This window comes from Martes martes (genome assembly GCF_963455335.1).
Source record: "Martes martes genome assembly, chromosome: 11".
NCBI classification, from domain to species: Eukaryota; Metazoa; Chordata; class Mammalia; order Carnivora; family Mustelidae; genus Martes; species Martes martes.
The window spans coordinates 67,275,307-67,297,585 of NC_137899.1; the positions used below are offsets into that span (position 1 = coordinate 67,275,307).

Consider the following 22,279-nt stretch of genomic DNA (forward strand, 5'->3'; position numbering starts at 1 on the left):
GGAGGCCGCGGGCGGCTGGCTGGCTCCACGGGCACGGGGGGCGAGGACCAGCGGGAACCGGACAGACCGCCTCTAGCTTATGGCCCGGGCCTCAGAGGTGGGTCGCGGCGGGAGGCTGCTCTCTGCGACTTGAGGCAGGATAAAGCGGATAAGGACAGACGAAGAACGTTCGGACACGGCTGTGGAAAGCGCTCCCTCCAGCCCGCAGGTGCCGGAAGGTACACACAGCGGCTCTACAGTGGGCAGCTACGTTGAGAACCCGCTGCCGTGACGTTGCCGCTCCCCCGTTGCTAGGAAACGCTCCTCGCCGTTCGCGTGCGCCGCGCTTCGCTGAGCCTGCGCGCCGCTTGGGGCGCTAGCGCGCCGGCGGCCGAACTCGAAAGGAAGTGAGAGAAGGGAAGGAAAACTACAACTCCCGGCGTGCACAGTGCAGGCCCGTGCCCCAGGGGTCTGTGTGGGCTGGGCCCAGGGAGAGGCTCTGGAAATCCGCATTTTGTCGAATAATTTCTATAGACGTTTGTACCGTATTCAAGAGGATTTAACACTGCAGCAGCTTCACAAGAGAGAGTGTGACACGACAGCTCCCGCTGTGAATTGCAAAACCAATCTCCTCCACCCTTTGGTTAAAAGGTTAGGAAAACTAAAACAACTTTAGGTTGAAAGGTGTTAATAGCATCTTCATTATTTGAGGAAACTGGAACACATTTATCAATTGAATATTACAGCTTAATAGCCTTAATACTAAAACACAAAGTTTTTTTTTTTTTTAAGATTTTATTTCTTTATTTGAGAGAGAGCGAGAGAGCGCATTGAGGAAGAATGAGAGGGAGAAGCAGGCTCCCCGGTGGGCAGGGAGCCCCAGGCAGGCTTGATCCAGAACTCTGGGATCATGACCTGAGCTGAGCAGAAGGCTAGCGCTTAGCGGACGGATCCACCCAGGCGCCCCTAAAATACGCATTTTAATTTATGATTGTGCAACTGATACCGCTGGATGTTGTTTTCAGTTTGTTACTCCGTGGAAAATGTAGAGATTATACCATTCAACATATTTTTAGAGCCTAATGTGTGCAAGGTTCTAAGACAAGCCTGGAGGACATAAGGTAAATGAACTAAGTCCCCCGAGCTTACAGTTTAGGATGAGCTCATAAGATGGTGTTGGCACTGTCAAATGTCTTGGCCACATTTTCTCTTTACCCTTCCTCAAGGTTGAGACAGGACACAGAAATCACTGAAATATGTTTTCAAACTCAGGGACAAAAGTTATGTTAACATTATAATCTAAGAATGACAGAAAATGTGTGAGGATTTGTAACTTTTCGATGAGTTAGGAGGGAACAGTAGAAATTTAACTACCACAAATAGTAGATGACCTTACATCATATTCTGTCTCAAACTCCTGTGAATACTATCTTCAAAATATATCCAGAATCCAGCCACTTCTCATATCATCACTGCCACCATTCTGTTTCCAGCCACCATCTCTTGTTGGATTATAGCTATGGCCTAAATGATCTCCATATTTCCACCCTTGCCTTCTTAAATTTATTCTCAAAATTCAGTGGCCAGTGTGATCCTGTTGAAAAATCAGATGTCACTCTTCAGTGCAAAACACTTCAATGGCTTCCATTCTTACCTATGACATCCTTTATGACCTAGCCTCCTGTCATCCCTTTGATGTCATTTCTCCCCACTCTCTGCCCTGGTCTCTTCCAAACACATTGGTCTCCTTGATATTTCTGAACAATGTCAAGCACTGTTTCACCTCAAGGCCTTTGTAACTAGGATTCCCGCAACCTGGAATGCTCTTCCCCCAGACAGCCAAAGGACTATCTCCTTCACCTCTTTCAGGACTTGATCCAAACATCACTTCTCAGGGAGGCCTTTCCTGGCCATTCAATTTAAAATTCTACTTCTTTCTCAGATTTCCTACCCTACGTCTCTGTTTCATTTTTCCCCTTAGTACTGAACACTAATTTAATCAAATATTTAACTGATTTATCTTGATTGTCTCCAGCCTTCAAATAAAACTTCCATAAGTGATTTTTGCTTGTTCACTGCTATATCCCAACATCTATAATAGTGCCTGGCACATAGTAGGTACTCAATAAAAATTTGTAAATTAATGAATAAGTAGACAGTAGAAAGTATGCATTTTCAATGATAACTCAAAGAAAATAGAATGATATAAAATGGGATGTAAAGAAAGAATCTTCAGGTTAGAGCGCTTGATAGTTTTGAGCAATGAATCTTTGCATTCATAAGGGCAGTTATTCCTGCAACATATGTCCCACGGAAAATAAAAGGCTATAAATGAATATATATCTATCTTACTTATGTAACTAAAACTCCAAAAACTGCTTTCCAAGTTTGCTATAAAAATGCATCTATTACCACTCCAAATTTCTAGTTTTTAAAGTCATTGCAATTTAAGAATTGTTAAATTTCTCAAAAAAAAAACTCCTAAAAGATGTTTACAAGTCATATATTCAGCATTTATATAAAGAATTTACTCTGAATGTTTTTACTAAGCATACTTAATCATATTGTCCATTTTCATTATATTCTGAAGAAATCAAAATGTATGTATTTGCATATTAGGTATTGGGCTTAGTACTTTTAGAGTACATTATAAAACATGATACTTATCCTCAAGAAACTTACTGACTAGTTAAGAAAGTGTTTATACACACATACACACACACTAAATTTAGAAAAGGATGTGCCCTAAACGTTTACCTCCCTCAACAGTCCATTAAACTTAAGAATTCCAAAAATAAACAATTTGGCACCCCTGTAGTTAGATGCATCTAGAACATTATTTCATTCTTTACTTTTAAAATTGTTTTTTGGGGCGCCTGGGTGGCTCAGTGGGTTGAGGCCTCTGCCTTCCACTCAGGTCATGATCCCAGGATCCTGGGATAGAACCCCGCATAGGGCTCTTCTGCTCAGCGGGGAGCCTGCTTCCTCCTCTCTCTCTCTGCCTGCTTCTCTGCCTACTTGTGTGCTCTGTCAAATAAATAAATAAAAATCTTTAAAAAATTTGTTTTTATGGTCACTCTACCAATATTTCTTTGTGGATAATTTTGATTTCTTTTTTAAAAGATTTTATTTATTTATTCGACAGACGGATCGCAAGTAGGCAGAGAGGCAGGCAGAGAGGAAGGGAAGCAAGCTCCCTGCTGAGCAGAGAGCCCCATGTGGGGCTGGATCCCAGGACCCTGGGATCACGACCTGAGCCAAAGGCAGAGGTTTTAACCCACTGAGCCACCCAGGTGCCCCTAATTTTGATTTCTAAATAATCTTTAGTGATAAGTGTTATTAAAGGTGTGTATCAATTTAATCAAAGCATTTTGAAAAGATGTGTATTCTTTGTGTATTATTAGGCATTGAAGTACTCTTGTTAACAAATTTGTGAATACAAAGAGTTTATCTAATTTCTTACAAAACTAGTACTGTTATCAGCTCCTTTTACCATTCCTCCCTATGCAATTATTCATCCTCATCAAGCTTTGTACATCTGCTTTGTTAATTATTGATTTGTGCTATGCCTGCTTAGTATTTCCATTGGGTACAGCATCTGCAGCTGTCCACTTGGCTGCTTTTGAGTCAGCATTGTTTTTACATATCCTCCAGAACAATGAACAATTCCATCTTTCTGAGAAACTTTTCTTTATATCCGTTTCTATATAACCATTAATATTGAGACAAAAGAATTGATGTGATTATCAATTACTATTCCATTTTCATAAAACTGATTTTAATAATTTATATTTATCTTTAAGGATGCACTTCCCCTCTTTTTAAAGTTTTACTAAACTTAGGTTTTCCAATAGTAGTAAGGATGCCATTACAGTTATCCTACTATGTTATATTTCATTTTACTTTTATAGTCATTTTTACATACACTACCAATATCATATTGCAGATCATTTTGATTACTGAATATCTTTAATGATGACTTCCATTCAATTTTACCTATGAAAAATGATAGAAAAATAGGAATTTTGATAGAAATTCTGTGTGGTGGGATTTTTATGTTATGGAAAAGAGCTTATATTTTTCTTATTTTATCAGTAACTTTTTTTAACTCCTATGTTAATCTGTATATTCCATGTACATGATGTACACTTTTCACGATCCATGAAGTTTCTGAAAAAAAGTCAAAACATCTCTGTAATAAGAGGGGATCATTTTTGTTTTTGTTTTAGAAAACAGATCAACAACAACCTTTTAAAAGACTTAAACACATTCGATCATTTACTATGAATGGGGGAGTTGTACAGTAAAGACTAAGAAAAAGGAAGAGAGAGATGGGGAAGACTGGAGAAGGCTGCTAATTAATAAGTATTGCTAATGCTAGTGGAAAGACAAATAATTACAGTATTTCACCTTCTACAGAAAAGGTTCATATTGTTGAGGGCGAATAAAGTATACATTATGCTTGAAACTGAGAAAAAGTTTAATTTCTTAAGAAGTTATCTCAGTAACTAAAAGAAATTAGAACAGTTAAAATAATATTCACTTAAATTTTAGATAAGAATTTAAAAGATTGGGGGGTCGAAGTTTCTAGAAAATATTTTTTACTTTCCTTCTTGTTTATCGGAAACAATTCTATGTCTTTGAAAATATATGAGTTGAGGAAAATTAATCTGCCACAGTCTGCCATTGTAAAAGAACAGAGGAACTCTAATCAGAACACCTCATTCTAACAAACATTAACAGAAACCTCAGGGCAAGCTGTGAACAATGTTTTTTGACTCATAAAAGAGAAAAAAAAAAATCCAAGGAATAGTTGGTTTCTGTGGCTTTTGAAAAAAATTTTGAGTGACTTTGAATGCTTTCAGGATGTCTGTATTGAAAGAATGGAATGTTTTCAGTATGTCTTTTTCAGGAGAATGAAAAGCATTAAGTGGGAGACAAATCAAAGAATGCTTTGTGAAACCTCCTCTGCCTTTTCACCTCAGTGAAAACGGAACAGCACAAAAATCCTGAAAAACACTGATTTTTGTTGATAGGTTGTTTTGTTGTAAATGACTAGGGGAGGAAGGATATTTTTTAATCAGATAAAAAAAATTGCCTGCCATTATTATATTTTGCAAAAATCATGATGTGTATTAGTATACTTCTTCCACAGATTTGTTAAGTGCCTCTTATATACAAGGCAAAAGATGATGAAGAAGATATGATACCTACCCTCAGAGAACTTACTGATAGTACATACACACATATGTAAACATGATGTATACATATCAACCAGTCTTTGAGTACATACATCAAGGATGCTGTGGTGAGAGTCCCAGTTCTCTTAGAACATATGTTACAGCGGGAGAAACAAACAAGAATCAAGTTAACCAAAGTATAATTATAGATAGGTGTTATGAAGTATAGTAAATCAGGGAAGTAATGCTAGATGGTGACTTGTCCTAGGCCGGTCCGAAAAGGCCTCTTTGACAAAGAAACTTTTGAGCTGAGATCCGAAGAGTCAACCACAGTAAATTTGGCTGGGTGGGGGATGGGGGGAGAAGGTTTGGGGGAGACAAGCATTCTAGGTGGAGGGGACTGTAAATGCAAAAGCCCTGAGATGGCAATGATCTTGACATGATTGTGGAACTATATGAAGGTCAGCATGATTGCGGTCCAGTGAGCTGGGGGAAGTGGTAGGAGAAAAGATCTCAGAGGTAGGCAGGGACCAGCAAAAGGAATTTGGACTTCATTCAAAATGCAATCAGAAGCCACTGGTTGATTTTAAACAGGGCAGTGACATAATATGGCTTATTTGTTTTTAAAGATCCGCACTGACTGTTCTGAGGACAATGGGTAAGAGGGTGAGAATGGAAGTGGGGAAACCAGATAGGAGACTTCACAGTGGGCCAAGTAAGGGTGATAATGGCTTGGAGTGGAACAGGAACTGAAAAGAAGCAAAGAAGTAGAAGACCCAGCATATACTTGGAGGAGACGATCAGTAGGTTGAGTATATAGGGAGGAGAAGAAGAAGGAATTGAACATGACTCCTGGGTTTTTGGCTTGAGCAACTGAGTGGATAGTAGTATTATGTATGGAAATGAAAAAGATGAGGGAAAAACGTTGAGTGGGGAATTCTATTTTGGTTATGTTAAGTTTAATATGCCAGTTAGAAGTCCACGTCAGTATTTCAAATAGGTGGTCAGATATTAGAGTTCAGAGCTTAGGAAAGAGATCATGGGAAAGAAATAAATCTGAGAGCCATCAGTATAAGGACGGTATTTTAAGCCAGTGGGACTGATGAAATCAGCCAGGGGAGTGTGTGTAGGTAGACAGGAGAACTCAGGGTAGAATTTAGAGTTTTTAGTCATTTAGTTATAGAGCAGAGGAAAAGGAGCCAACAAAGTTCTTTTCTCAAATATACATATTTGATAATATGTATATATTATGTATATGTATATATAGATGTATATATGTATATATAGATGTATATATGTATATGTGTGTATATATGTATATATAATATGTATATATGTATATATAAAATATACAATATACACACATGCAGAGTAATATATACATAACTATACAACTATATATATGTGTGTATACGTGTGTTTTTTTCTGACTTGTTTAAGATTAGCTGCCAGACATGATGCCCTTTTATCCCTAAATACTTTAGATTATGCACATATACATGTAAATATGTGTATCTGTGTGTGTGCGTGTACAGAGAGAGGGAGAGAGAGAGAGAGAGAAAGAAAGAGAGGGAATGAGAATAAACCAAATGTAGTAAAATGTTAATATATTATGAATCTGGTTGAAAGCATCTTGGAATTCCACTTTTCCCTATGTGTATATATATAAAACTTTTACAACTTTTCTATAGGTCTGAAATCATACCAAAATAAAGTAGTGCAAATTGAGTTCTGAAGTTGAAAATGAACTAGGTGGGGAATCTTCCAAGACATAAGATTCAACCAGCCTCATATAGATTTATCCAAAGGTGCTATGAGGGCATTTCAATAGCAGGATCAAGGTGAGAAAGCCATGGATGTAGCAGAGCAGGGTATGTTCAGGAAATAGCAAATGACTGAGAGTTGTCTATTCTTGGAGTTACTTTCCTTGGCATTAAATATTAAGCAAAATGAGTAGTAAACTCATTTGCTGAGAGTAAGAGAGTGGGATGGGAAACTGATAAGAGAATATGATAGGGATTTTTTTTTAAAGATTTTATTTATTTATTTGACAGACAGAAATTACAGGAGGCAGAGAGGCAGGCAGAGAGAGAGGAGGAAGCAGACTCCCTGCTGAGCAGAGAGCCCGATGTGGGGCTCAATCCCAGGACCCTGGGATCATGACCTGGGCCGAAGGCAGAGGCTTTAAGCCACTGAGCCACCCAGGTGCCCATAGAATATGATAGGGATTTAAATGGATAAGAATGAGAGGATTCTGAGCAACATGAAACATCCAGTTAGTTGGGATAAATTTGAAATGGAATTGGCTCAGTGTTTAGCAAGCCAAGAAAAATAGAAAAAAATAGAAGGTTAGAAATCGGGAGGTTAAAATCAGCAAGGACATGGGCCCAAGGAAAATGATATTGAAATGGTTTCTCTTGGGATTGGTTGGGTAGGGAACAGGTAAGACATAAAGGAGTTGGGCAGTGTTTTGGGGGAGAGATCTGGAAAGGGCCAATAACAAGTTCTGAAAATCTTAGTCATAATCTTCTTGTTTCCTCATGTACTATTTTAAGGGGCTGAATTAGGTGATCCTTACCAGCTCTTAATTTTTTTTTTTTAACTCCCTTTTCTCTTAGTCTCCTTTTCACAATAGATTGAACTACTTAGCATGTGGCCTCATAGAAAAGGGCAAGATGGGAGATCAGGGCTAATCAGAGCGTGGGCTATAACATTTTTAATTTGATGAAAAATTAGGAAAGGAGACAAATCATAAGAGACTCTTAATCTCACAAAACAAACTGAGGGTTACCAGAGGGGAAGGGAGTATGGAGAGGGTGGTTGGGTTATGGACATTGGGGAGGGTATGCGATATGGTGAGTGCTGTGAAGGGTGGAAGACTGATGATTCATAGACCTGTACCCCTGGGGCAAATAGTACATTATATGTTAATTAAAAAAATTAGGAAAGGAGAATATACTGAAGGTTAGGGTTGTGGGACTTGTAGTGTTAGCAAGAGTGAGCAGCAGTGGAGAAGAGGTAAGGATTTGAGATTACAATCAGGAGGCCAGTTTTGGGGTTTGAAATCATAGACATGGAGTCTTCCAAGTATCAATTAGTATCCAAGTATGGCCATACATGTGATGGCTGAGCAGAAGACAGAAGGACATCAGTCTAGTTGGAAGGTTTGAGGAATGATGAGGTCAGGGTGGAGGAGACTGTGGTTTCTGAATGTTTTATCAGCAAACATTTCTCAATGGCCTGTTACATGTCAGGCCTGAATGGTGCTGAGAAAGACCAGGATGGTGCCTGACTTCGAGAAGCATGGAAGTAGAGAGTGAAGGTGGTCACAAATGCCAAAATTTGGGAGCATTAATGAGAGAGTAGAAGAGCCTCTGTCTAAAAGTAGTATGTGAAGAGAAATTTTTGAAGTGTTTGGAAGATGAAGAAGTTCATGACAGACATCAATGGAGTACAATGAATCTTCTTCTGACATCCATTTAAGAAGATTTTATTTTTGATATCCAATAGAGAGACTTTGATGTTTAAGAAACATAGGCTTCTGCTACTCTGTAATATTTAAGAACTGCCTTTCTTTAATATGGATAATTTTAAACATCTAAAAATAGGCTCTGTGAATATAGCTTTAAAAAATCTAGGTATGAAAAGGTAAAATTATCAATACATAAATTATAGTGTGAAAAGTACATAAAAGAATTGTTCCTCTTTATGAAAAGATTTGCTGTAGTCCTTTAATTATGAATTCTCTTAATACCCTTCCTCACCACTTGAGAAAATAAGAAGGAGATTAAAGCTGTATAAATTTTGAGAATAGTATGACTATAGTTACACTGGGTTTTAAGAACAGTACAATATGTTCAGAAAGCACAATTTGTTTTCCTTCACTTTGGAATATGAAACATTTTCATTGATTAAATTAGAAAAGAAAAAAAATCTGATGCTAAAAAGCATTAAAATGTGATGCTAGGGACCATTGATAGCAAAGACAGTAATAAATAAAACAGCTCTTTTCCATAACATGTATAACACATTCTTTGATGGTTCTTATTTCTTCATAATAAATACGTAAAAGAAGTGGCCCTTCAGCCAGATAACCTGAGGTAGAGAACTTGACTTTAATCCTTCTTGCCACTGCCTTGTTGTTAGACCTTGGACTTTTCTCTCCCTATAAAAATAAGAATATTTACATCATTATATTATTTTGTGAATGAAATGAGAATTAGTATGAATGTATTTTGAAAAATTAACTGTAAATATATAACATTTGGAGTGTCTTTATCAAGTAAATGCTTTCAAATTCTTGAGTTTTTAGCCCTCCATTAATTTTATCTGTGAAAGATATGATTATTATTTCCTTTTTTGAAACGTAAGGATCCTAGAAAGAGCAAATACTCATTTATAAGTGTCACCTTTAATCTACATAGCCTTGATTCTATTCTTAAGTTAATGGGGGGTGCCTGAGTGGCTCAGTGGGTTAAAGCCTTTGCCTTCGGCTTAGGTCATGATCTCAGGGTCCTGGGATCAAGCCCCGCATCAGGCTCTCTGCTCCGCTCTCTGCCTAGTTGTGATTTCTCTCTGTCAAATAAATAAAATATTAAAAAAAAAAAACTTAGTTATTCTTAAGTTAATGCAATAAACTGTGGTCTTTACCTAAATAACTTGAGAGGTTGTGATTTCCATTTAAAAAACAGGGAAGACAGTTCTGATGAGTTTTTTTTTTTTTAAGATTTTATTTATTTATTTGACAGACAGAGATCACAAGTAGGCAAAGAGGCAGGCAGAGAGAGGGAGAAGCAGGCTCCCCGCTGAGCAGAGAGCCCGATGTGGGGCTTGATCCCAGGACCCTGGGATCATGACCTGAGCTGAAGGCAGAGGCTTTAACCCACTGAGCCACCCAGGTGCCCTGACAGTTCTGATGACTTTTAGGATATTAACATCATTTAAGCCAAACGACATAGTCTAACTACTAATAATCATGTGATTTCAGCATACATTTCTTTGCTACAGTTAAAAAAAAGAACTTTTTTTTAAGAAAGCAATTCCAAGGGGCGCCTGGGTGGCTCAGATGGTTAGGCATCTGCCTTCGGCTTGGGTCGTGGTCCCATGGTCCTGGGATGGAGCCTCGCATCTCGCATCTGGCTCCCTGCTCGGGCGGGGAGTCTGCTTCTCCCTTTCTCTCCCCATTGTCCCCTTGCTAGTGCTCTCTCGCTGTCAGATAAATAAATAAAATCTTAAAAAAAAAAAAAGCAATTCCAACAGAAAAGCATGGTTGCCATTTTTCAAGCCTTTGGATGTAGCTCGAGGGCATATTTACATCATTATTGTGTCTTTGGTGATCCAAATAAATAAATTAATTGAAATGTCAAAAGTATAAACAGTCTAGGATTTGAAGTCAGGCAGATTTGTTTCAAATTCTTAGGTGATGGTCTGATCACTTAGCCTCTTTGTATCTCAGTTTCCCCATCTCTAAAATAGGAATAATACTTATTTTATACTTATACATTCAACAAACATCTACTGAACTTATGTTCCCAGAAGGTGCTGGGTTACAGCTATAAATAAGACATGTTCCTGCCACTTAATAGCTTACACTCTAGTAGGAGGGACAGATAATAAACATAAATACATAACAAAACTAATTCCACATAGGGACGTCTGGGTGACTCAGTCTGTTGAGCATCTGCCTTGGGCTCAGGTCACGATCCTAGGGTCCAGGGATCAAGTCCTACATGGGGATTCTTGCTCAGTGGGGAGCCTGCCCCTCGCCCTGCTTGTGCTCTCCCTCCCTCTCTGACAAACAAACAAATAAATAAATAAATAAAATCTTTAAAAATCAATAATTCCACATAAGTGGTAAATGCAATGAAAAGAATAAATCAGCATAATAGGATAGAAACTGATGGAGAGGGGGCAGAGAGGAAGGGAGTGGCCACCCAAACAGGGAAGGGAAGTCTTTGAGGAGGTAGTACATTCCATCTCACAATTAATGAGGAGCCAGACATGTATAGATCTAGAGGAGCATCTAGGAGGTAGAAAATTCTTGAAGAAAAAAGAAATTTGGCCTTTTTTTGCCCAGAAAAAAAGCCCATGAGGCCTGAGCCTTGTGAAAAAAAGGGAGAGTATTGTAGAGGAAAACGGAGTCCAGATCATTTAGGGCCTTGTAAGTATGAAAAAGAATTTGGATATTATTCTAATTGCAATGAAAGACATGAACTAGCTCTGAATAAAGAATTGACACTGCATAATTTACATTTTGAAAAGATCCTTCTCTATAAATAAATTACTAAAACTAATTAGTTGAGTAGGTTTTCAATAATCATTTATGTTCCTACATACCAGTGATGATTTAAAAACAAATAAAAAGATATCATATGTAAAAGTAGCAACAACAAGAGTACAAAGGAATAAATCAGTTTAAAGATTTGTAGGGAAGCACATTACAAACATTTTTGGAAAATACTGAAATAGGCCCAAATTAATGAAGATCTACCATGTTCACAAATGGAAAGGCTCAGTATTACAAAGACGTCAATTCTCTCCAAATTATGTGGTAAATTCAGTACAATTCCAATAAAAATCTCAAGAGGATTTTTTTTTTCTCTTTGTGGAGTTTGACAATCTAAACGTAAATTGGAAAAACAAGGAGCCAAATGAGCCAAGTCATTTCTCCAAGCCAATTTAATTTTTAACTTGCCTACCAGATATCAACACTTAAAATTAAGACAGTTTGATATTAGGAGTAGAATAGACAAACGTACCACTAGAACAGAATAAAGAGCTCCGAAATAGACCTACATGTACATAAAAAGTTGATATATTACAAAAGTGGCATTACAGGTAGGGGGGAAAGAATGGACAAATAAGTGCTGCTAAGACATTTGGTTTCCAAAAAAAAAAAAAAAATCAAACCAGATAATTTAAAGACAAAATGATGAAAACAATACTTTTTAGTAGAAAATATGGGAGAACATCTTTATAACCTCAGAGTGGGGAAGGATTTCTTGAAACGTAAAAAGCACAATCCCTAAAGAAAAATATACATATATCTAATTACATTTGTATTAAACATTTCGGTACATCCAAGACATCCTAAGGTGAAAAGATAAACCATAAACTAAGAAAAGATAATTATAAGCTAAAAAGTTATTTTTCCAGAAAATACCAAATAAACAACAAAAAGTCTATGAATCAATGAAGTGCATGGAAAAATAGACAAAGCATATAGAGTTGACATTCACGGAAAAGGAAAACTGGAAGACCAATAAACACGTGAAATAATGCTCAAGTTCAGGAGTAAGAGAAGTACACCCAGACCAGGAATGGTAAAATCTAAAAAGTATCCATGTGCTAGGGAGGCACTGAAGTAGCTGGCAAGCTCATGCACTGCTGACTAAAGTAAAACTTGTGACAGTCATTTTGAAGAGTAAATTTATTTTTAATACCTGGTAATAATATTGAAATATATTTATCAAAATAATTCCTAGGTACATTACTGTAGATAAAATTTTGCATGTGTATAAAGGATACATAAAAATATTTATAGCATCACCTTACGACCCAGCAATTGCACTACTGGATATTTACCCTAAAGATACAAACGTAGTGATCCGAAGGGGCACGTGCACCCGAATGTTTATAGCAGCAATGTCCACAATAGCCAAACTATGGAAAGAACCTAGATGTCCATCAACAAATGAATGGATAAAGAAGATGTGAGATATATATATATATATATATATATATATATATATAATGGAATACTATGCAGCCATCAAAAGAAATGAAATCTTGCCATTTGCGATGACGTGGATGGAACTAGAGGGCATTATGCTTAGTGAAATAAGTCAATCAGAGAAAGACAACTATCATATGATCTCCCTGATATGAGGAAGTGGAGGTGCAACGTGGGGAGTTTGGGGGGTAGGAAAAGAATAAATGAAACAAGACGGGATCGGGAGGGAGACAAACCATAAGAGACTTTTACTGTCACAAAACAAACTGAGGGTGACTGGGGGGAGGGGGTCAGGAGAGGGTGGTGGGGTTATGGACATTGGAGAGGGTATGTGATATGGTGAGTGCTCTGAAGTGTGTAAACCTGGCGATTCTCAGACCTGTACCCCTGGGGCTAATAATACATTATATGCTTATAAAAAATAAAAAAATTAAAAAAATATTTATAGCATTGTGGAATCTTTGGAATAAAATATTGTCAATGAGCTAAACATCCATGAACAGGATAATGGATACATAAATTGCAAGTATATTCATATAATATAATATAGCCCTGAAAATGAATGAAATGCAACTATTAGTGCGGATGAATCTCATAAAAAGAATATGGAGCAGAAAAATAAACAATTGCAGAAAAATACATACAATAAAAAATTTTATGTAGATCACAATATATTGTTAAGGATACATATGTAGATGTAATGAAAGTACATAAATTTCATGGGAATGATAAGCATTAAAATCAGGATAGTTTTAACCCTCAGGAGCAGAAGGTGAATGGAATTAAGAGACTCACAGGAGACTTCAAGTATAAAATTAAATATCTCTTTAAGCTAGGTGGTGGGTACATGGTTATGTTTTATTCATTACTTTTTTGTAAACCAGAAATATTTTATAACACAAATTTTAAAAGGAGAAAACTTAGCTCCAGCTTATAGACTGAAGAATGAAGTACCAGGGGGTAAGAATGGAAAAAAAGGAGACATGGTAGGTGACAATAGCTGAAATTCAAATTTGAACGGCTGCAGGAGGACGACTCTGATACTTATACTCTTTTAGAGGAAGAGTAGACTTGAATATCTAGCACAGTTTCTGGCAGCTGGGAGGTGTTTAACATGTTGCAGCTACTGTTTTGGTGGTTGCTATCATCTTCACCGTCGTCATTATCAGTGTAAAGACCAAAGACTAAGGGGATTGTGAAGAAAGATAAACTAAATATTTGGAGAAGTTATATTGTTTTATGTGCTTTATGTATCTCTTTTAGTCTTGACTAGAATCTGGGCATAAAGAATCTAAGGCTTGGGGCGCCTGGGTGGCTCAGTGGGTTAAGCCTCTGCTTTTGGCTCAGGTCATGATCTCAGGGTCCTGGGATAGAGCCCTGCATTGGGCTCTCTGCTCAGCAGCTGAGCAGAAAGCCTGCTTCCCCCTCTCTTTCTGCCTGCCTCTCTGCCTACCTGTGATCTCTCTCCGTGTCAAATAAATAAAATCTTAAAAAAAAAAAAAAATCTAAGGCTCACAGAAGCCAAGGCAGGAAGGCAACATAAATTTCTAATGACTTCTTTCCCAATATTGTTTAAAACACTTTTCTTCCTCCCCTCCAACACATATACTTTACTGTCTAGCAAAAATGCAAACTACTTTTCCTCATTGGTTCATAAGTAGCATATTTTGAGTTAAGTATTAATCATTTGATACACCAAACACTTCAGTAGTGGCTAATTACAGAATACTTCTGGTTCTGTTTCAGTTTTTCATCTGATCCTCCTAATAACTCTGAGGAATTCAGGGCAGTTGGTTATTCTTGTTTTATAGATGAGTAAACTAAAATCTAGAGAGGCAAAACCTTTAGTATGTTGCTAACTTGGTGACCATGAATTTCCTGAAATTCTGTGTCAAATACTTTATGATTAAATGGGCATTTTTCTAGGCAGAGGGTCAGCTTCAACTGTATTTTCAAAAGGTTTTAAAAATAGTGGGTTGAATGATTTGCCTAAGGTCACATGGTCCTTAGGGAGCCAAAATCCGAAGCAATTTCTTCCTGCTCCACACTCAGAATTTTTTTTATTTCAACCTATATCGTCAAATTTCAAATTAGAGATATTATTAGTCAAACACTTTTTGTAATGTCTACTGACTGCTAAGATGGAAAGGTTATTAAATATACCAAAACATCTTACTTGGGAGAAATAGTTTTGGTTTGTTCAGCCGTTAGGCAGTCACTCCTTCATCTACATGGTGTTACTTTTCAACTGAACAAGTCAGGAACTGTTGTCTTTACAAGCCCTAATACAGACTTGTTGAAGAAGAAATGATTCTGATACAGTAATTACATAACGTATTTTGCAATTCTGAGTAATCCGTAAAGAGCAATCATGAGACACAGCTTGATCTCGTGGTGGAGAGGGGACCATGAGCTGAGAATGGGATTTTCATTTCTTCTGGTCAAGACTGACTTGTCTCAGGGTCTCCCCGCTCTCGGCTGTAAAAGCACATAGGTGGATGGCTTCCTAATCCTTCCAGCTCTAACACTGTATAAATTTGAGTGGGATTTAAGTTAGAAAGGCAGCACAGGAGTTTTGTGTATGAACTTTTCAGTCTGTTAATATTAGCCTTACTTCCCAATGAGAAAGGGTCTCCAGCGCCCGAGGTGGGTCATTAGCCTCAAATATACGGGAACCCACTAGAGGAACCTCTCATGAGGGTCAAGCCCACAGCCCCCATTAGGGCGACGTAGCGGCGGGGGAAAGGCCACCAGGCCAGTGGGATTTCAAACATAAGGGCTGTTAATCCTATATTAAGTAATGAGGGAAGGCGGGAAGGTTCCAAAGGATCAGCTTAAACAGGGTGCCTGTGCGAACGTTGGGGTGGGGCTTCGGGTCCCGGAGGCGGCTGGAGCGCCCGCAGAGCCGCACCTCCGCCGCACCCCGGCCTCCGGAGCTGGGGTGTGACGGAGAGGTGGTCAGCTACCCCCAGGAACCCCAGCGGCCCAGCACCGCCACGTGACCGAGAGCCGGGGCGGACAGAGGCGTGTCCCGCTCCGCCCCGCGCGCAGGCGCGCTGTATAGGCGCTGAAATTCAAATTTGAACGGCCGCAGGAGGCCGACTCCGACACTGGAGGCTGAGGGGGTAGAAGAGAGGAGTTTGGGAGAGTCCTCCCCGCCCCGGCCTTCTGGTTTTCTCCAAGTGACACACTGAACCGAGACTCACTTTTCTTTTTCTGAATTTGAACCACGGTTTCCGTCGTCTCGCAACCGACAGGAGAAGCCCGGGACGATGGACCCGTTTACAGAGGTGAGAAAACTTGCGGGGGTAGCTTGCCATCGCCACTGTGGGATCCTACCCTAACCCTTCCCACCTTATGCGACCTCTGGGCCCACCGGGCGGAGGGCGCGTGCGCGCGCGTGCGCAGCGTGTGTATGCAGGGGGTCCGCCTGGGGGAGCCGTAGGGAGAAGGGGGTGGGGGGAGGACGCCGCCGCTCCGCGGCTGCTGTGGGTCCGCGGTTGACGTATTGCGGTCCTGCAGCTGAAGCCTCGGGAGGAAGGATTTGAGCCTGTCCTAAAGGGCGGTAGCGAAAAGCCTGCTGTCAGCCCCGGTTATTGAAAAGCCCCTCTGTTGTACTGCCCTGTCCCCTCTGAGGGGGAGGTTGGGGCCTGGCGGAACTGGTCCTGCTGGAAGTGAAAGCCGGGATAAGGTGTAGGGTGGAGTCGGGAGCTTGAATGACTCAGTGCTGTGTGCAGCCGCCGCCTGCAAATGGAATGTGATTTGCGGCGTTCAGGCGGCCCACAGAATACCCTGCATTTAAAGGATGCTGTTAACGAAATGACAGCAAAACGTTAAAATAAGCCAGTACCTGAAACCATTGCATCCGTTCCTATAGAGTCAGTAGTTTCTTCAGATCTGATTACTCAGTTAAGGAGGGAAGAAGTTTCATCCCAGGGATTGACACTCGAATGGAAAGGAAACAGTGCTAGCCGAATATATACAAACAAAATTAAAAAACGACAATTTAAAAAAAAGCAGAGTAAGGAAATAGGAAACCTCTTTGTGTGTGTTTATGGGGCATTAACATTACAGCAATACTTGTCTTTTGTCCTTTGGAAATTGAATATGGATTAATTACGTCGTTGTGTCAATTATTTTTCGATCACTGGCCAGTCTTGTTGAGAATGTACATGGACATACTTGAGTTTTGTGTTGCCAGTTGTCTACTCCCTGTTCTCCAGAACAGTTCCTGTTTCTGTAGGTTGTTGTGCAAGTTTCAGACTGTTACTTCTTGAGTTGTTGCAAAGTGGCCCTAAAAATGTCTGGACACTAGATTCAAAAACTTAAATGCTATGGAGAGTAGAAATACTTTTTTTGGGAGGGAGATGTAGTTTACAATTCCATAAGTCTAAGATTGTAAAAGTTTCAGCAGTTAGAGTTTACTTGGATTCAAACATAATATTTATTTTTGTTTCAAATTCTCAATCATTTAGGGGAAAACTGACAGAAAATGCAGAACACATTTTGTATTAGCTTTAAAAAATAGGGCGGATCATGCAACATATATTTTTCACACACTTTGAAATTAAAAAGGATATTTTATGTTACTAAGCTAGGATAGGATTCCTTAAAACATTAGTCCTATGTCCTGAATATTTTTATTCTCTTAAGTAACAGACAGGAACAACACATTTTGAAACTTGGCTGAAAATCATACTTCATTTTACTTGAAAATGTCATTCAGAAGCTAGTACAAATCTCCATTGAAAGAAACTTTTATTTGAAGAAAGCTTTCGCTTTATAGTGTGCTCAGAAACATGTATGGTTTACATTATAAAAAGTTAGATCAGTTGCAGTTGGAATAAACAGCTTTGAAATCTTTCCCTTAATTGGTAATGAGTGAATAATTTGGGCTGGTTCCAATGGCTAGGTGCTTAATTATAGCATCCATAACATTTTTGCACAGGCAAGTGAACTGGTACAGATCTTTGTCTTAAAAGGACTGAAAATAAGTTAAAGTCGTTTTCTCAACCAGAGTTCTTTATCAGAACCACAGAAAATGATTTGAGAAACTATTTTGTTAATTTTCCCAAATGTGATTCATAACTATGCCATCCTGCAAGCATAGGAGAGATGTTAATTCATTACATTAATGTCAGAGCATTAGGGCTAATTCTTTTGGTGACTCTGGTTGAAAAAGCTACAGCCATCCTAGACTCTCTTTTTCTCAAACAAGGCTGTTGTGCATTGCTTCTCCACCCTGGTGTCACTGGTGCTGTCTGGCACACTCTTCTCTCCCTGCCCCTTCTGCTTGATTTAACCTCCAGCTCTCACTTTGATATCCCTTCTTCAAAGGGCAGATCACCTTTCACAGTGCTCATCTCACTTGCATTTACCTGTTGAATCTATTTCCTGTCCGAATGTGAGTTTCATGAATGCAGGCCTGTTCTTTCCTACTCAGAGAGATATTTCCCTAACATTAAGCACATCCAATAACATTCTGTTGAAAAAAATTTTTAAAAAGAGCCATTCAGTGCAAATTATTTTACAAACACATAATTATATACAACAGTAATTGTTAGAACATTTTAGCCATGTTCTTTCCTTTATTGTAGAAAATTTCAAATTCTCAAGTATAATAATGACTCCACATGGACTCATCACCCTGCAACACATGGCCATATTATTTCACTGTATTCCCCTCAAATCCCTCCTACTGGATCATTTGGAAGAAAATTGTAGAGATCATATAATTTCATACATAAATACTTCAGTATTTATCATTAAACACTAAACACTTGAAAAAAATCATAGTGCTGTTATCACACCTAAAAATTTAACAGCAATTCCTTAATATCATCAAATATTCTGTCAATGTTCACATTTCCTTAAGTGTCTCATTGTTTCGCATTTTGAATAAGACTCTAGCCAAGGTTCACAGGGCAGTGTCTTTCTATATTCTTCTTGGACTAACCAGAAATAAGGAAGCCATCTTGATTCATGGACAAACAAGCAGTGAAGGCAGATGTTTATTATTATGACCAGCTGATAACATTTAAAAAGTTACATTGATATGAAGTTGTTTTTCCTGACAATAAGTTCTTAAAAAGAACAATTGGATTTAGTCAAAAGACAGTTTGGGTGTGGAGCCTAATGCAGGGCTTGAACTCATGACCTTGAACTGAAATCAAGAGTCTGATGTTTAATGACTGAGCCATTTAAAAGACAGTTTATAGCAAAGTGATTAAGAGCCCAAACTCTGGAGCCTGATTTTTTAATCCAGCCTTGCCATTTCTTTTTTTTTTTTTTTTTGAATCTTTTTTTTTTTAAGATTTCATTTATTTATTAGAGAGAGAGTCTGAGACTGAGACTGCCGTAGGGAACCCCAGGGCCAGGTGTACCAAGTCAGAGCTTTCTGTGTAGGATCCTTAAAAGAGAAAAGCCACAGTTAAAATATTCTGTAAAGCATCTTCTCTTGTGCAATAAATAAACATGCTGTTACTGTGTGGAATGGACTTTCTCTTATTTTTGAAAAGTAAGTGAAAATCTCTGTATTGACATGGGAAAGAAAGCTGCTAGAGTATATTGAAAATAATAAATTAATTTATATTGAGTGTACTCTGTTTAAGAAAGTAGGGGGGAAAAAGAAGAAGGTAGGGGAATCAGTAATACCTCCTAGAAAGATTTCTGTCAGAAATGATTTCAGACGTGTGTGTGGCAGAGATTGCTTAGACTGTAAGCTTCAGTTATTTTAGATTCATCCATGTGGAATGTCGTATTTCCCAGTTACATTAGTTACTGCAGTTTTTTTATGGCTCTATTATTTTAAAAAGGAGCTGTAATGTTTGAAGGAATGTATCTTATAAATAAAGAACCCTTGAATTTCTGATGCATTATTATAGAGGCTTAGACTTATTAAGCTGTTGAGTTTATCTTCCTTAGATATATAATTTCTTTTAAATCAATCTTTAGTCCTTATTTTGTAGGTAAGGGAACTTTGGCTTATCTCTTTCAAATTTCTTAAAGTTTTGAAATCTTTGAATTTAATGTAGACAATAGAGTACTTGTGTATGTTTGAATGGCAAAGCCACATTCTTTTGTAACCAACCTCTTGCTCATAGTAACTGAAAATATACTGACTCACAAGTATTCTAACTGACCAGAGTGGAATGTGGGCATGTCCATGAATGAATAAAATTAAGCTAGTTTTGTATCTGGGGAGTGATATATTTTATCATGGGGAAATTATCATATATATATATGAATTTATGTAACAGTACCACTTTTGAGTTTGTTGAAGACTTATTTAAAGGGTGAAGGACTTGTGTCTTGGGCAACATTTGGTTCATGGATTAACTCTTTCAGTGACATGGCATTTAGATTTAGCCTCACTTCTTTCAGTGACGAAATCATTCCTAAGGGAGGGAGTTGTACCTTCCGAATTTAGCTCATATTTCTTTTGCGTACTCAGAGGAATTTTAAAGAATAATTATTCTATTTTAATTAAGGAAATTAAAAAGTTCAAGTGGGAGTGTAATTCCTTAGTCTTCACTAACACTGTATCTGTGTGTGGGGCAGCATATAAACTCCAGCCAAAAATTTGCACGCCTCCTTTAGTTGTGTACTTTTGAAAGAAAAGGAATTGTTTTACAGGGTCTTGTGTTTGTTCTGCCATGCTGGTTCAAATAGAAGCATTAGTTGATTCAGGGTAAGAACAGAGTAATCATGAGTTTATGGAATGGTTAAGATATCAACTTAAAATTATTTTATTATATATTGATATTGAGTTAAATAAAACATAGGATTTTTTTAGGGTTTTTTTTTCATCTTAGGAAATGTCATGTTTTCAGAAGACTAAATATGTTAGTTATCTCTTGCTGTTTACCATTATACCAAATCTTAGTGGCTGTATTAGTTTCATTGCTACAACAAATTACCACACGCCTAGTGGTTTAAAACCATAGATATTTATTACCTTCTGAAGGTCACAAGGCTGATGGATTTTACTGGGTTAAGATCAAGGTGTTGGCAAGATTGTGTTCTTTCTGAAGGCTCTCAAGGAGAATCTGTTTCCTCACCCTTTGTAGCTTCTGGAGGCCACCTGCATTTTTTGACATGTGGCCCCCTCCTCCATCTTCAGAGCCACAATCCCATCACTCTAAGCTCTGCTTCTGTTGTCACATTTCTGACCTTCCTGACTCTTGTCTCATAAGGACAAGTGTGATTACATATTGCCCCCCCATATAATCCAGAATAATCTTTCCATCTCAAGACTCTAAATCATATCAGCTAAGTCCCTTTTGCTGAATAAAGTAACAGATTCACAGGTTGATGAGATTAGGAAATGAACAGCTTTGAGAGACTATTATTCTTGTCCCCGAAGTGCTTGAAACAACCACCGCATTATTTCTCATGATTCAGTGGCTCAGTAATCTGCGTTGGGCTCAGCGAGGCTCTGTTTCCAGTGGTGTCTCCTGGGGTCATGCGGGAGTCTACAGGGATCTGGCGAATTATCTGGGACTGGATGGTCACAATTCACAAGTCTGGTGGTTGATGCTAGCTCTCAGCTGGGCCAAGTGTCTCTAGCAGGCTTGACCTGGGCTGCTTCACCTGGTGTTCTAAGAGAGTGAGAAGAGAAACTGCAAGACTTCTGACGCCTGGGTTTAGAAGTCACGCAGTATCACTTCTGCCACATTCTGTTGGTCAAGGGTGAATCATAAGGCCAGCCCAACGCAAGGATGTGGAAATAGATTCTACCTTTGGATGGAAGCAGGAAAAGCTTCTGGCCATTTTAAATCTCATACAACCAACCTAACCATTTTATTCATATTACATCTGTAATAATTTTGACACTGGGGTGCTTATTTGGTGAATTTTGACCTAAATTACATAGGATTTCACATTTGGAATGTATTTAACTGTTATCTTATATGGTAATTGATGATTTTAGAAGGTACCTCAAGTTTTGCAAATTTTTGACTAAACTTGTGTTTTAACGCTGCTGTATTACATATATAGAAACTACTGGAACGAACCCGTGCCAGGCGAGAGAACCTCCAGAGAAAGATGGCTGAGAGGCCCACGGCAGCCACAAGGTCTGTGACTCACGCTAAGAGAGCCAGAGAGCCACTTTCGGAAGCAAGTAACCAACAACCCCTACCTGGTCGTGAAGGTAAAAGACTGGGGAGGGGGGGAAATAAAATTGGCATCTTTTAAAAGAGATAAGCCCCATTTTATTGTGCATGTAGAAAAACCCAGGTCTTTGGGAGACAAATGTAATAATAGCCTCTGGGAAAAGGTCAGCCTTCTAGTTCAGGCTGATTGTATTAGGCCTAGACCTACAAGACCAGAGCAGAGTATCCAATAAATACTTCAAATTAATTGGTCAGACATAATTTTCCTCAAC

At 38.5% G+C, this 22,279-nt stretch overlaps 2 protein-coding genes across 3 annotated transcripts in view; one reads left to right on the top strand and one right to left on the bottom strand.

Moving 5' to 3' along the window:
* MATCAP2 (microtubule associated tyrosine carboxypeptidase 2) overlaps positions 1 to 22,279 on the bottom strand; it is a gene marked incomplete at its 3' end in the record, with an annotated part of 126,820 nt that overhangs the window by 57,651 nt on the left and 46,890 nt on the right. The window contains exon 2 of the mRNA XM_080818434.1: positions 9,255 to 9,324. Coding sequence (XP_080674560.1) covers positions 9,255 to 9,324 — 70 coding nt within the window. The remainder of the gene's footprint in view (positions 1 to 9,254; positions 9,325 to 22,279) is intronic.
* The window catches only part of ANLN (anillin, actin binding protein), a 48,171-nt gene continuing 41,841 nt past the window's right edge, over positions 15,950 to 22,279 (top strand). For both annotated transcript variants that reach the window (XM_080818433.1, XM_080818432.1), the window contains exons 1-2: positions 15,950 to 16,181; positions 21,892 to 22,045. In XM_080818433.1, the coding sequence (XP_080674559.1) occupies positions 16,164 to 16,181; positions 21,892 to 22,045 (172 nt within the window). In that variant the 5' untranslated portion in view covers positions 15,950 to 16,163. The remainder of the gene's footprint in view (positions 16,182 to 21,891; positions 22,046 to 22,279) is intronic.